Consider the following 13547-nt stretch of genomic DNA (forward strand, 5'->3'; position numbering starts at 1 on the left):
TAGCTCCTTATTAATAAAAATAATAATTACAAGTAGGAAGACAATTTTTTGCATTTTGTAAAATATTTTGTAAGGGACATTTCAGGTTTGGTATTTGAAGTTATTTAATGCTAGAGGCTGGTGCACGAAATTCGTGCACAGGGCGGGAGGGTCTCTCAGCCCGCCCTGCATCTTTTCCAATCTGGGATCCCTTTTGCAATCCGGGACAACTAGCTCCTAACTGCTCGCCTGCTTGCCTGCCAGATCGCCCCTAACCGCCTCTGCCTACCAGCCTGATTGCCCCAAACTGCCCTCCCCTGCCGGCCTGATCGCCCCCAACTGCCCTCCCCTGCCAGCCTCATCACCCCCAACTGCTCTCCCCTACCGGCCCCACCACCCCCAACTGCTCTCCCCTGCCGTCCTCATCACCCCTAACTAGCTCTGCCTCTGCCCCCACCACTGTGGCTTTGTCCAGAAGGATGTCTGGAAGATGACCGGTTAGTATAGATCTACTGGCTAAGGAAGAAAGGTATTTATCTTACCTTTGCTTTTCTTTATATGATTTTTATCACACATGTTTGTAAACCTAAGCATTAAATTGTTTGGTTTTACATGTTTTTGATCTTCGTATAAATTGAGTCATACTGTCTATTTTGTTTTTCAGCTTGCCTTTTTACACTCAACATTATGTAATTCAAATTTATCTGTCTTTACCTGTGGTGGAACTCCATACAGTTTTTTTAATTTTATTTTGAGGGTATGTTTACTAAAGTGAAACAAGAAAGGACTTATGATAGAAGAAGCAACAAGAGAGACTCTAGGCGAGGATGCTCTGGTTCTCTGGAAAGTCAAAGAAAAGGAGCCTTGGAGACAGGTTTAGGGGGTTAGCCCGAGATGAGATGCTGCTGACAATTGCTCCCCTGGTTGCAAGTCTTGTGGGGTCCCATAGAGTTTAGAACAGGGGTCCTCAAACTACGGCCCGCGGGCCACATGCAAATACAAATATTGTATTTGTTCCCGTTTTGGTTTTTTACTTCAAAATAAGATATGTGCAGTGTGCATAGGAATTTGTTCATAGTTTTTTTTAAACTATAGTCCGGCCCTCCAACGGTCTGAGGGACAGTGAACTGGCCCCCTGTTTAAAAAGTTTGAGGACCCCTGGTTTAGAAGATGAAGGCCTGAGAGGGAAGAAAGTGGGGACTGTGCCTCCATACAGTTTTACTGCTGTGTGAACACTATCACCCAGGAACCATGTGATATACTGGATGTTCACATTTTGAAAAATGGGGATTTTATAGCAGACACTTTGATGTTGCAATAATATTCATTGGCATGCCTGAAATAGGTAAATGCTTATTAGTAGTAATATTTGAGTTTGGTTTTATTAATAAGATAAATGTTTATTGATGAAATAAAATGTTTTAATTTGTAAAGTATACCTGCCATAATATGGTAACTGTATTCCTAAAAATCCTATCCTTACCAGAAATCACATTTTAAAAATAGTTGTGTCAGTGAAGAAAAGAAAAGTTGTATAATATTTCTGCACCTATGACAGTAATAAAAATGTGTTTTAATAATTACATATATTGTTATTTGCAAGATGAAAATAATTTAATTGGTTAGTTAAAGCTGGCAGATACAAATTTACTTGCTTTTTGCTCTGAACGCATGTGAATAAGAGTTTTCCAGTTTCCTTTTTCATTTTGGTCTTACCTTGCATTTTTGCTTGCAACATAAGTCACAATTACTAACAATAAATGAGAGAACAGGATGTCAACCAACATCCTGTTGGTAGTCTTCCATGCTGTATCATGTGTTGCAATGTTCGGAAGCAGTTTCTCTCCTTGAGGTACTTGTTCCCCATCATAATGAGATTATCCAGTAGTGGTCTGCACAATGTAGATTTTGTTCTCTATTTGATCATTTGTATTACAGTTAAAGTATTCATGTAATTTGTCAGCCAAACATGAGGCATTTCTAGGAATGTAAAGGAGCATTATTAATAATTATGCTAGGGCAATAGGCAAAAACAGACTCTCCTTGGGAAGTATGGTCATACTAATTTTATATCTGATGTGCATTATGAAAAGTCAGAATTGTAAAACCAATGTCTGTACTTAATTATATAAACATTTCATATTTATAATTAATGTCTAAAAGCATAAATGTTCATCATTTCAGGACCTGCTTACAAATTAAGTTTTGTAAATATGTTTGAAAAAACTTTTTTTTTTCTTAGGATGATCGTTTAAGAGAACCTCTGCAAAAACTGAAACTGGCCGTTAGCAATGTCATGCCTCAACAGCTATTTAAATACCAGGAGGACTGCCAGGCTCGTAGTCAAGCTAAGTGTGCCAAGTATGTACTTATTCTATTTGAACTGGGTTTTGTTTGATAAATATTTTTAGGAGTTAAAGGTTGGTGTTAAGTAGACTTTACCACCAAGTAGACATATATATTTACCTCTAAAATTGTATATGTGGGTTTTTGTACTATATGTGGGTATTATGCCAATAGGTGGGTTTTTATCAAAATATTTAAAACTTACCTAATAAATACATTCTAAATGACACTTCACTTCCCACTTAATTGCTTTGATTTCAAAGGTGAAAGGTCTGTTGATTTATTGTATGCGTGTGGTCAAAGCAAGAGCTGACACTACTGGTCAGACATTTCACATGTTGACCAACTTGACTGTCTGAGATTGGACATGAAATAAGTATTCATGCCTTTATATTATAGTTTGAAGACCTTATTTACCAAATGACTTTATAACCCCAAATGAAATTCAAAGTATTACGTAGAATGGTAGATTCCCTATTTACCTTGTCTTTTAAATTAACATCCATTGAAGCAATTCAACAAGTTTCTAGGGAGTGTATTATTATATGCAATGTTGAGTTAAAACTCTGCTTTACAAAATGTTTTTTATTTTTAGGTTGCAAACAGATGAAGAACGAGAAAAAAATGGATCCGAGGAAGATGATGATGAGAAACCAGGGAAACGTGTCATAGGACCAAGAAAGAAATTCCACTGGGATGACACCATTAGGTAAGATGTAACCAAAGCCTTCACTTGTAATTAAGTAGATAATGGAGATGTAAGGTTTTCATAAAAAGAATCTACAATAAGTCGAAGACTAGATTGGGAACAACCAAAGATAAGTATATAGAAAAAATTTATTCAAGAGAAGGTTGACATGGTCCTATTATTTTTAGAATGCTATAACTTTTATTTTTATATAATGATTTTTTAAAGCTAATTATTCAATTATCGAGTAAGCCATGTACTGGTTTCAGAAGGAAAAGGACTCAATATACTTGTGTTGTCAGTCATCTTGCTTATCAGCAGTTCGGTACCCCAAGTAAGGGTTTAGTTGTAGGACTATCTCTTTCAGTCTTTGGTGCCTAAATTAAAGGTATCAAAGGAAATTGTTTCATGTGGGGATTTGGCTATAGTGCAATGAATAATATATGATAAAAATTATTTATCTTCATGTTATCTGATTTCTTCAGATAATAATTCTTTACTATTGCTGTCAGATTTATGTGCTTTTAAAAAAATCTGTTTCAAGCTTAATTTTCTAAAATTTTTAAGTCAGATTTATATATAAATATATATTTTTAATCTGTTTAGAACTTTGTTATGTAACCTTGTTGAGATCAAATTGGGATGCTATGAGTTAGAGCCAAATAAAAGCCAGTCTGCTGAGGATTATCTTAAATCCTTTATGGAGACAGAGGTGAAACCATTGTGGCCTAAGGGCTGGATGCAGGCAAGGTAAGAAATATGACATCCTAGATTTTATTTATTTACTTTCTTCTTACTGCTGTTATTAAAGATACATATGTACACACACATACATGACATTCATTTTGCTAAGAACCTAATACGTTTAAAATTCTGTATAATCATCTCAGATGATCTGTGCTTTGCAAACTTCAAGTACTTAACAGACTAAAGAATGAGTCACATGGACATAGTGATGTAGAATATACATAAGGTGATTTTTTTAACCAACCACTTTTTCTTTTTCATATCTAAATTTTGTAGTAGGGAGAAAGATGGCTTTGAACTTTGGAAGGGGAACTTCATATGGGTATTGTGAAGATAAGGGACTGAATACAAGATCTAGAATAGTACAGAAAAAGAGGCATAGCCATAGGTTCTGTTGAAAGTATTCAATATAGAGTGGTATCTCAAAACTAATTTACAGTTTAAAGAGTTAAGTATTAGACTTGGCTGTCTCAACCTGTCATCTTAAAGCATTCCATCTTAAATCAACAGAAGACATCTGTTGATCTGTTAATGATTTAAAATAGAGGTAATATAAAACTCTGTGTAAAATCGATTATTGAATTTACTGATAACTTTTACTTGGTAAATAAGCAAATAATAGATGGTTGAAAATCAAATGATTAAAATGATAAAGTGATTATCATATTATTTATCTACTGTAAAAAATTAATTGTGTCCTTTACATTTTTCCAGAATGCTTTTTAAGGAAAGTCGGAGTGTACATAATCATCTTACTTCTGCCCCGTGAGTAAATTCAGATTCTATTTTTATTCAAATCATATGCTTTAGTAAACAAAAGTATCATTTATTTATTGCTATTTGAAATCTGACTTAAACGTACATTTAGACAATCTCCATGTTACCACTGCCTCTTTTAAAAAGATCATTTTTACTGTTGACTATATAGACCTCGAACACACTTATCTATTAACAGTTCTCAGGGTAGTTTCCAAAAATCTGAATCCATAATGTTAACATTGGCCTGAGATATGGTAGTAAGGAGGCATGTAAACAAGGCTCTGGTGGTTTCCTTTGTTCTTGGGAACTATAACATACCATAACCTGGGTATGTGCCCTTCAGTTCTTTTATGCCCTTTTTCTCTCCCTGTTAATGACTATCTACTTAGGTAGCCCAACACCTTGTGCTTTCCAAGACAGTTCTGTGTACATATCTACACTTCCTGGCCTTACAGTGTTTTATTCCACAAAATTAACTTACTCTTTGTGTCCTTTCTTCTGTTCAAAACCAGGTATTTCCTTAGTGATGTGATTACTAAAGAAAGCTCTCTTATCCTCCTGTAGGCAGTAATAAAAAGGTGTGGTTACATTTTTTAATGAGTACTGGTTAACTCAACAAGAATTTTATTTTTACCTTCAACTTAGGGCTAATTCCCTGTAGTCTAAAAGTGTAGTATTAAGGGGTTAATAAAGTATAAAATTTAGCAAGTTACTGAGAATTTACTGAGCATTCTAATTCAGTATTCTGCTAAGAGGTCTTGGTAACATCCTCTGGGTAACATTACAAAATTCCCCCTCTCCTTGTATAAGTTATAATAGATGGAATTTTTTTGCAGCTGGTAGGAAGGACAGTTTCTTAGTACATCATCAGAGATGTATTGAGTTAGTTGTGGTTTTCAATTCTTACTTTTATTATCTATCCTAATAAAAGGGTAATATGCTAATTAGATCAGGAGATGTTCTGGACATAGCCATGGTGGCGGGGCTGAGGCAGAGGCGATTAGGGGCGATCAGGCCAGGAGGGGAGGGCAGTTGGGAGCGATCAGGCCAGCGGGGGTGGGGAGGTAGTTGGGGGCGAGCAGAGCAGCAAGAGGGGGCAGTTGGGGGCGAGAAGCCGGCAGAGGGGGCAGTTGGGGGCCAGCAGGCTGGCAGGCAGAGTGGTTAGGGGCGATAAGGCAGGCAAGCCGGTGAGCGGTTAGGAGCCAGTGGTCCCGGATTGCGAGAGGGATGTCCGACTGCAGGTTTCAGGCCTAAACCAGCAGTCGGACATCTCCTAAGGGGTCCCAGATTGGAGAGGGTGTAGGCCAGGCTGAGGGACACTCCCCCCCCCCTCCCCTGTGCATGAATTTTGTGCACTGGGCCACTAGTTTTATTATAAATGTGGAGTAGCTTGGCTTCATATATTATAGGTGTACTTTGTTGCAACTGGTTTAGTTATCCTACGGTGGGGAGATATATATAACTAATTTTCTGTTTTGTTTTGTACCAGAACGTAGGAATCTATGGGATAGGTGAGACTGGAAATCTTTTGTTCAAGTACTCTTTCTTAAAAAAACAAACAAACAAACAAAAAACACTTTGAATATTACTGTTGTCTTAATAAAGTTGTAGATTGGCAGTTTTAATTAAGATATTTGTTAATCTGCCCTAGCTGGTTTGTCTCAGTGGATAGAGCGTTGGCCTGCGGAATGAAAGGTTACAGGTTCGATTCTGGTCAAGGGCACATGCCTGGGTTGTAGGCTCGAACCCCAGTTGGGGGCATGCAGGAGGCAGCCAATCAATGATTCTCATCATTGATGTTTCTCTCTCTCTCCCTCTCCTTTCCTCTCTGAAATCAATAAAAATGTATTTTTAAAAAAAAATATTTGTTAATCTAAGTAATGACATTCAATTAAGTGAAATACAAATATTCAAACAATGTGAGGTATTTTAGCTTGTCAATTCTTTAATTATTCAACAAATATTTGAGTACTTTCTCCTACTATGGAACTTATGAGTGTTTTAATCTTCAAACTTTTTCACACTGGCTTCCAGAGTTTCCATGGTATTTTTTCTTGCCTTTTTTTCTGTTGTTTCAATATTTTTATTTGAGTTTTATGTTAAAAATAATTTTTTTTTATTGCTTAAAGTATTACAAAGGGTATTACATATGTGTCCTTTTTTTCCCCCCGCCCTTGACAATCCCCTGGCCTCCCCTACCCCCCAGTGTCTTATGTCCATTGGTTATGCTTATATGCATGCATACAAGTCCTTTGGTTGATCTCTTACCCCCCTCCCACCTGCCCCCCAACCCTCCCCGGCCTTCCTGCTGCAGTTTGACAATCTGTTTGAGGCAGCTCTCCCTCTGTATCTATTATTGTTCAAAAGTTTATAATGGTCTCTATTATCCATGAATGAGTGAGATCATGTGATATTTTTCCTAAAAATAATTTTTAAAAAACATTTTTTAAAAGGAAAGAAAACCTGTATGTCAACTGTAATTGGAGAAAACAGAAAAAATAATTCAGACAAATTTTTACAAAAAATACATATATATATATATATATATATCTACGCTAATAAAAGAGAAACATGCAAATTAACCATCACTCCATCACTCTGCCACTCCACTACACCCACCAGCCAATCAGAGTGACTATGCAAATTAACCCAGCAAAGATGGTGGTTAATTTGCATATGCAGGCATGGAGCGGAGACTGAAGATGGTGGCAGCCACGGAGCTGGAGTGAGCAGGAGGCTTGGGTTGGTCCCAGCGACAGAGGAAGCCAAGCTTCCTGCTGGTCCTAGGCTCTGCTCAAGGAGGGGCTGGGGGCCTGGGTTGCCAGCGACCCAGGCTTCTAGCCCCCCCTGGGCTCTGCTCAAGGAGCTGGGGGGTGAAAAAAAAAGGAGGGCCTGGGAGCAGCCTCAGTAGAGAAGCCAAGCCTCGCTGCTGCGGCTGGACCAAAGGCCTGGGTCCCAGGTGCCAGAGGAGAAACGGTGTCGGCAGCCAGTGGAAGGAAGGCCTATTGTGCGAATCTTGGTACAACGGGTCACTAGTGTTTGTGTGTGTGTGTGTGTAATCAGAGAGAAAGGGAGAGAGAGATAGAAACATTAATGATAAGAGAGAATCATCGATCAGTTGCCTCCTGCATGCTCCATATTGGGGATCGAGTCTGCAACCCAGGCATGTGCCCTGGCTGTCAATCAAAAGTTGACCTTCTGGTTCATAGGTAGACATGCAGCCACTGAGCAACACCAGCCGGGCAAAACTTTTTTCCTTTTAGATAAATAGAGAGTAAGGGGGTATGGAGACAGAGAGAGACAATGATTTGCTGTCCCACATATTCATGCATTTATTGGTTGACTTTTGAATGTGCCCTGATCAGGGATTGAACCAGAAACCTTGGCATATTGGGTTAACATTCTAACCAACTGAGCTATTCAGCAAGGGTTTTGTTTTGTTTTGTTTTTCAAATATCTCATTTACAATTTCTTAGCATGATTTAATTTGAGCTGGAAGTTTTTCAAAGCTGTTTTCCTATAAATAATTTAAATTTTTACCAGTTCTTTGAAGTGAGAAGCCTTAGGCAACTTTGTTAGCCTATTTTGAGTTATTTTTATTTTATTGAGAATATTCACATTTAATTTTTTTAAAAACTTTACCTACATTTCATATTTTGGTTTTTCATCAAAATTGGGGGAAATGTTGCTGCCTATTCACATATGAATTAAGCACTTACATATAGTTCCTTCCTTCAAAGAGTTTTCTAAATAGCAGAAGAAATTATTTACCCATGTAATTACAAGATTATGTTATACTTTCCTAATGAGTGACCTAACTGCTACTGAAATGCTCTCCTTTTTAATTTTTTGTGTTAGGGCAAAGAAAAAGGTGATTCCTGCACCTAAACCCAAAGTAAAGGTAAGTTCTGAATTAAGTCTTACAGTAGTCATAATGATGACTGTTGAAATGCATTATTTTTAATTTAATTAATTGATTGGTTTATTTTTTAGATAGGTTTTTATTTATTTTAGAGCGGGGGGCGGGGGGGGGAGACAGAAACATTGATGTGAGAAATATTGATCGACTGCCTCCAGCACGCACCCTGGCTAGGGATTTATCCCATAACCTGGGTATGTCCCCTGACCAGGAATTAAACCAGTGAACTTTTGGTGCATGGGACAGTGCTCAACCAACTGAGCCACACTAGCCAGGGCTTTTTTTGTTGTAAAGGTGGGGCAGAGCCTCTCTGGACAAATTTGGCCTTCCCACCAGATATGTGTAAAAAGTTTTTTTTTGTTTTTTTTTATTGATTTTAGAAAAGGAGGAAGGGAGAGAGAAAGAAACATAGATGTAAGAGAGCTACACCAGCTGTGTGCCTTCTTTAATTTTAGAGGCTCTTTGATTACAGAGCAACACTCTTTTTTTTTTAGTAACCTACTTTGTCTTCTAAATAATATTGAGACAATATTTTATTAAATCTGTTGAGTTCATGCTTTATTTTCACACCTTATTTGTAAACAACTAATACCCTTCATTGAGAGTTTTTTAAATTTTGATGCATCTGTTTAGATAATGATTAATTTATCAGAACTCTAATAATGGAAGTGTTAGGATACTATAGGGAAGTTACCTGTTTTGTTTGTTTATGATTAAATTACTTTTTCCTTTCCCCAAAATGGAAAAACTGTATTGCTGACTTTTTTTCCCATCCTGCCATCCCTCAAATACTTATTTTAGTTAGAGAGTTAATATAAAGAAATGCTTACAGTAGAACATGCAAACAATAGGGAACAGTAAGAAAGAGAAAAGTAGAAATTTCTGCTCACTCAGAGAAAAAAAAACTTTTAACTTTCTGGTTCACAGCTGCCCTCCCTTTTTCTGGATCTTTGACCCTACCTCACCTCCTTCCGTCTATCTGTCCAACCATTCACTTATCCAGCTTGAGTTAACATTTTGTGTCAGTGGGATAATCTGGTGTTTTTACTCAAATATACGTCCTGAACAATTTTTCTGCTGATGTAAATCTCCACAGTACAGTGGATTTGTTACTGTTTTTTAACTTTTTATTGATTGATTTTAGAGAGAGAGAGAATGGAGAAAAACTTTGATTTGTCATTTAAATTCATTGATTGCTTCTTGTATGTGCCCTGATTGGGGATTGAACTGAAAACCTCGGCATATCAGGGTGGCGATCTACCCAACTGAGCTACCCGTCCAGGGCCTGATTTTTGTTTTTGTTTTTGTTTTTAAATCTTCACCCAAGGATATATTTACCAATGAGAGAGAGAGAGAGAGAGAGAGAGAGAGAGAGAGAGAGAGAGAGAGAGAGAGAAACAGAAACAGTGATTGGTTCCCTCTTGTATGCGCCCCAACCTTAACCAAACTGGCAACCTAGGTATATACCCTGACTGGGATCGAACCTGGGACCTTTCAGTATATGGGATGAAGCTCCAACCAACTGAGCCACACTGACCGGGGCATGATTTGTTAATTTTATAAAGAAAAATATTAATAAAAAGGTTACTTAAAACAGCAATTTTAGCCCTAGCGGGTTTGGCTCAGTGGCTAGAGCGTCGACCTGCTAACTGAAGGATCCTGGGTTCAGTTCTGGTCAAGGGCCCATGTCCAGGTTTTGGGCTCCATCCCCAGCGGCGGGGAGGTGCAAGAGGCAGCCAGTCAATGATTCTGTCTCATCATTGATGTTTCTATCTCTCTCTTCTTCTCCCTTCCTCTCTGAAATCAATACAAATATATATTTTTTAAAAACAAAACCAGCCCTGACCGGTTTGGCTCAGTGGATAGAGCATTGGCCTGCGGACTGAAGGGTCCCAGATTCGATTCCAGTCAAGGGCATGTACCTTGGTTGCGGGCACATCCCCAGTAGGAGGTGTGCAGGAGGCAGCTGATCAATGTTTCTCTCTCATCGATGTTTCTAACTCTCTATCCCTCTCCCTTCCTCTCTGTAAAAAATCAATAAAATATATCTAAAAAAAAAAAATTATCTGTCAAAAAAATAAATAAATAAATAAATAAATAAAAAACAAAACCAGCAGTTTTATACTGGTAACACTGCCAATATTATTCTGATATACTCCCCAACCCACAGTTTTTGTACTTTTTATTATAATGGGATTTTTACTAATCATGTAATTACATGGCATGCCAAAGTGAACACGTCACATCTGCATTAGCCATTCATGCTAGCAGACAATTTTGATCTTAATGCAGTTACCATGCAGACTTCTGAGAGGCAGTGACGTTTTCAGTCAGGACTTTTAGAACAGAAACTTAGAAAAATTGCTCAGGGATTTAGAGTATAACAGCATTCTTAACAGCTTTTTTACTGTAGTACCTTAGAAAGTGATGGTAAAGGCCCTTCCTCTGCATTCTTTCCCACTATGGTTAAGGTAAGTGCTGTGGTCCTATAAATCAATATATAATGTAAGACCTTGGGCTTGGGTTTGGTTTTGGTTTTTTTAAATCATCACCCAAGGAGAGAGGATATTTTCCCCTTGATTTTAGAAAGAGTGAAGGCGAGAGAGAGAAAGAGACATTGATGTGACAGAGATGCATCGGTTGGCTGCCTCCCACACCCGCTCTATGCTTTAAAAAAAAAAAAAAATGGTGTTTACAGTCTCTAAAGAAGAGTTCCAGTAGAATTTTAGTAATCATGAGAACTTCTTAGTCTTTTAAAAACCAATACTTGTAATTCTTTATTAATCATTGCATTTTTTTCTAATACAATGCTGTTTATACTAGGAGTGTAGTCCAAAAAAGGACCAGAAAACTCCTGCTTCCTTGGTGGCTCCAATTGGTGGTCCTTCAAGTTCTGTCACATCTGCCATGGCCTCCACCAGCTCTAGCTCTACTCCAGCCCAGGAGACGATCTGCCTTGATGACTCACTAGATGAAGACCTTTCTTTCCACCCACCTGCACTGGATCTTGTTTCTGAAGCTTTAGCTGTTATCAACAATGGGAACAAGGGCCCTCCAGCTGGCTCAAAGATAAGCATGCCAGCTGCAAAACCTCGTCCAGGACTGAGAGAAGAAAAATTAGCAAGTATAATGAGTAAGCTGCCACTGGCTACTCCCAAAAAACTAGATTCTGCTCAGACTGCACATTCATCTAGTCTTATTGCTGGTCACACCGGGCCAGTACCAAAGAAACCCCAGGATTTAGCTCATACTGGCATCTCTTCAGGCCTTATTGCTGGTTCTTCAATTCAGAACCCTAAAGTTTCCTTAGAACCTTTGCCAGCCAGGCTACTTCAACAAGGACTACAGAGGTCAAGCCAGATTCATGCTTCTTCCTCTTCACAGACCCATATCTCCTCTTCCTCCCAAGCCCAAGTTGCTGCCTCCTCTCACGCTCTGGGAACATCAGAGGCCCAAGATGCTTCTTCGTTAACACAAGTAACAAAGGTGCACCAGCATTCAGCTGTCCAACAAAATTATGTGTCTCCACTGCAAGCAACCATTAGTAAATCACAGAGCAACCCAGTGGTGAAATTAAGTAATAATCCCCAGCTTTCCTGTTCATCCCCACTTGTTAAGACTTCAGATAAGTCACTTATGTACCGCCTTCCCTTACCTACTCCCTCACCTGGAAATGGTTCTCAAGGGTCCCACTCCCTGGTTTCTAGGACAGTACCTAGCACCACTACCTCCAGTAACTACTTAGCTAAGGCTATGGTGTCACAAATCTCCACGCAGGGTTTCAAATCTCCCTTCTCAATGGCTGCATCCCCAAAACTTGCCGCATCTCCCAAACCTGCCACATCCCCTAAACCTTTGCCCTCACCTAAGCCTTCTGCCTCACCCAAGCCCTCTCTGTCAGCTAAGCCTTCAGTATCAACTAAACTTATTTCTAAATCCAACCCAACTCCCAAGCCTACTGTATCCTCAAGTTCTTCCAGTCCAAGTGCACTAGTAGCCCAGAGTAGCCACTCCAGCAGTAACAACCCAGTCCATAAACAACCCAGTGGAATAAATATCAGCAGACAGTCTCCCACCTTGAATTTATTGCCCTCTAATCGCACTTCAGGCCTTCCGTCTACAAAAAATCTTCAGGCCTCATCAAAGCTACCAAACTCATCATCCACTGGAACTGTTGGGAAGAATAGCTTGAGTGGAATTGCAGTGAACGCACCTGCCAGCAGAGGTAGCAACCTTAACTCAAGCGGAGCTAATAGGACTAGTCTATCTGGGGGAACAGGAGGTGGAACACAGGGTGCTACTAAACCGTTGTCTACTCCACATAGACCATCCTCTGCCTCAGGGTCTTCAGTGGTAACAGCCAGTGTGCAGGTATGTATGTTATATACATTCATGGGGTAAAATGTATTAGTGTATAACCTTTCCTTATTATAATATATAGGTTGTTTGTAATAGCCAAATAGCCAATAGTTTATTGCCAAGGAATGTTCCTAATGTTGACATAACAGTGATGGGGATACTTGGGGGTGAGATTTTTGTTGATATGTGGATTTATTTATTTTTCATTCAAGTAATACATACTCACTTTCAAAAATGTCGAAAGACATAACTAAAATGCATATTTAAAACTATCTTATTGCCGAAGCCGGTTTGGCTCAGTGGATGGAGCGTCGGCCTGCAGACTGAAAGGTCCCAGGTTCGATTCTGGTCAGGGGCATGTACCTGTGGGGGATGTGCAGGAGGCAGCTGATCGATGTTTCTCTCTCATCGATGTTTCTAGCTCTCTATCTCTCTCCCTTCCTCTCTGTAAAAAAATCAATAAAATATATTTTAAAAAAAAAACACTATCTTATTAAAGTCCAGAACAAAGTAGTAACTTAGGAATTTAACATACCTTCACTTGTCTCCTCTATTCTCCACTATAGTCCCCTTTCTCCTGCCACCTTTTTTATTTAATCAAATTTATACATGCATGTTATTTTTTCCTTTAATCTGTCTTTTTGAATAAAATTTTTATTTTGCATTTATTCATTTATAATTCTCTGTCAAATTAGTATCATTAATCCTTTTATACCACAGCTTCCCCATTTGTGAGATTTTAAATTTATC

General features: G+C 38.6%; 1 protein-coding gene across 8 annotated transcripts in view; it reads left to right on the top strand.

The window, feature by feature from the left end:
• Window positions 1-13547, top strand: part of UBN2 (ubinuclein 2) — a 105361-nt gene that overhangs the window by 52664 nt on the left and 39150 nt on the right. For 7 of the 8 annotated variants that reach the window (XR_009454711.1, XR_009454712.1, XR_009454713.1 and 4 more), the window contains exons 9-14: window positions 2222-2340; window positions 2921-3034; window positions 3620-3763; window positions 4475-4525; window positions 8378-8420; window positions 11262-12809. Coding sequence is in view for 2 of the 8 variants with exons in the window: in XM_059711926.1 (XP_059567909.1) it covers window positions 2222-2340; window positions 2921-3034; window positions 3620-3763; window positions 4475-4525; window positions 8378-8420; window positions 11262-12809 (2019 nt within the window). In the remaining 6 variants the exon portion in view is untranslated. The remainder of the gene's footprint in view (window positions 1-2221; window positions 2341-2920; window positions 3035-3619; window positions 3764-4474; window positions 4526-8377; window positions 8421-11261; window positions 12810-13547) is intronic. The other variant, XR_009454716.1, reaches the window with a different exon arrangement.

The sequence above is a fragment of the Myotis daubentonii genome, chromosome 10 (genome assembly GCF_963259705.1).
Source record: "Myotis daubentonii chromosome 10, mMyoDau2.1, whole genome shotgun sequence".
Lineage (NCBI taxonomy): Eukaryota > Metazoa > Chordata > Mammalia > Chiroptera > Vespertilionidae > Myotis > Myotis daubentonii.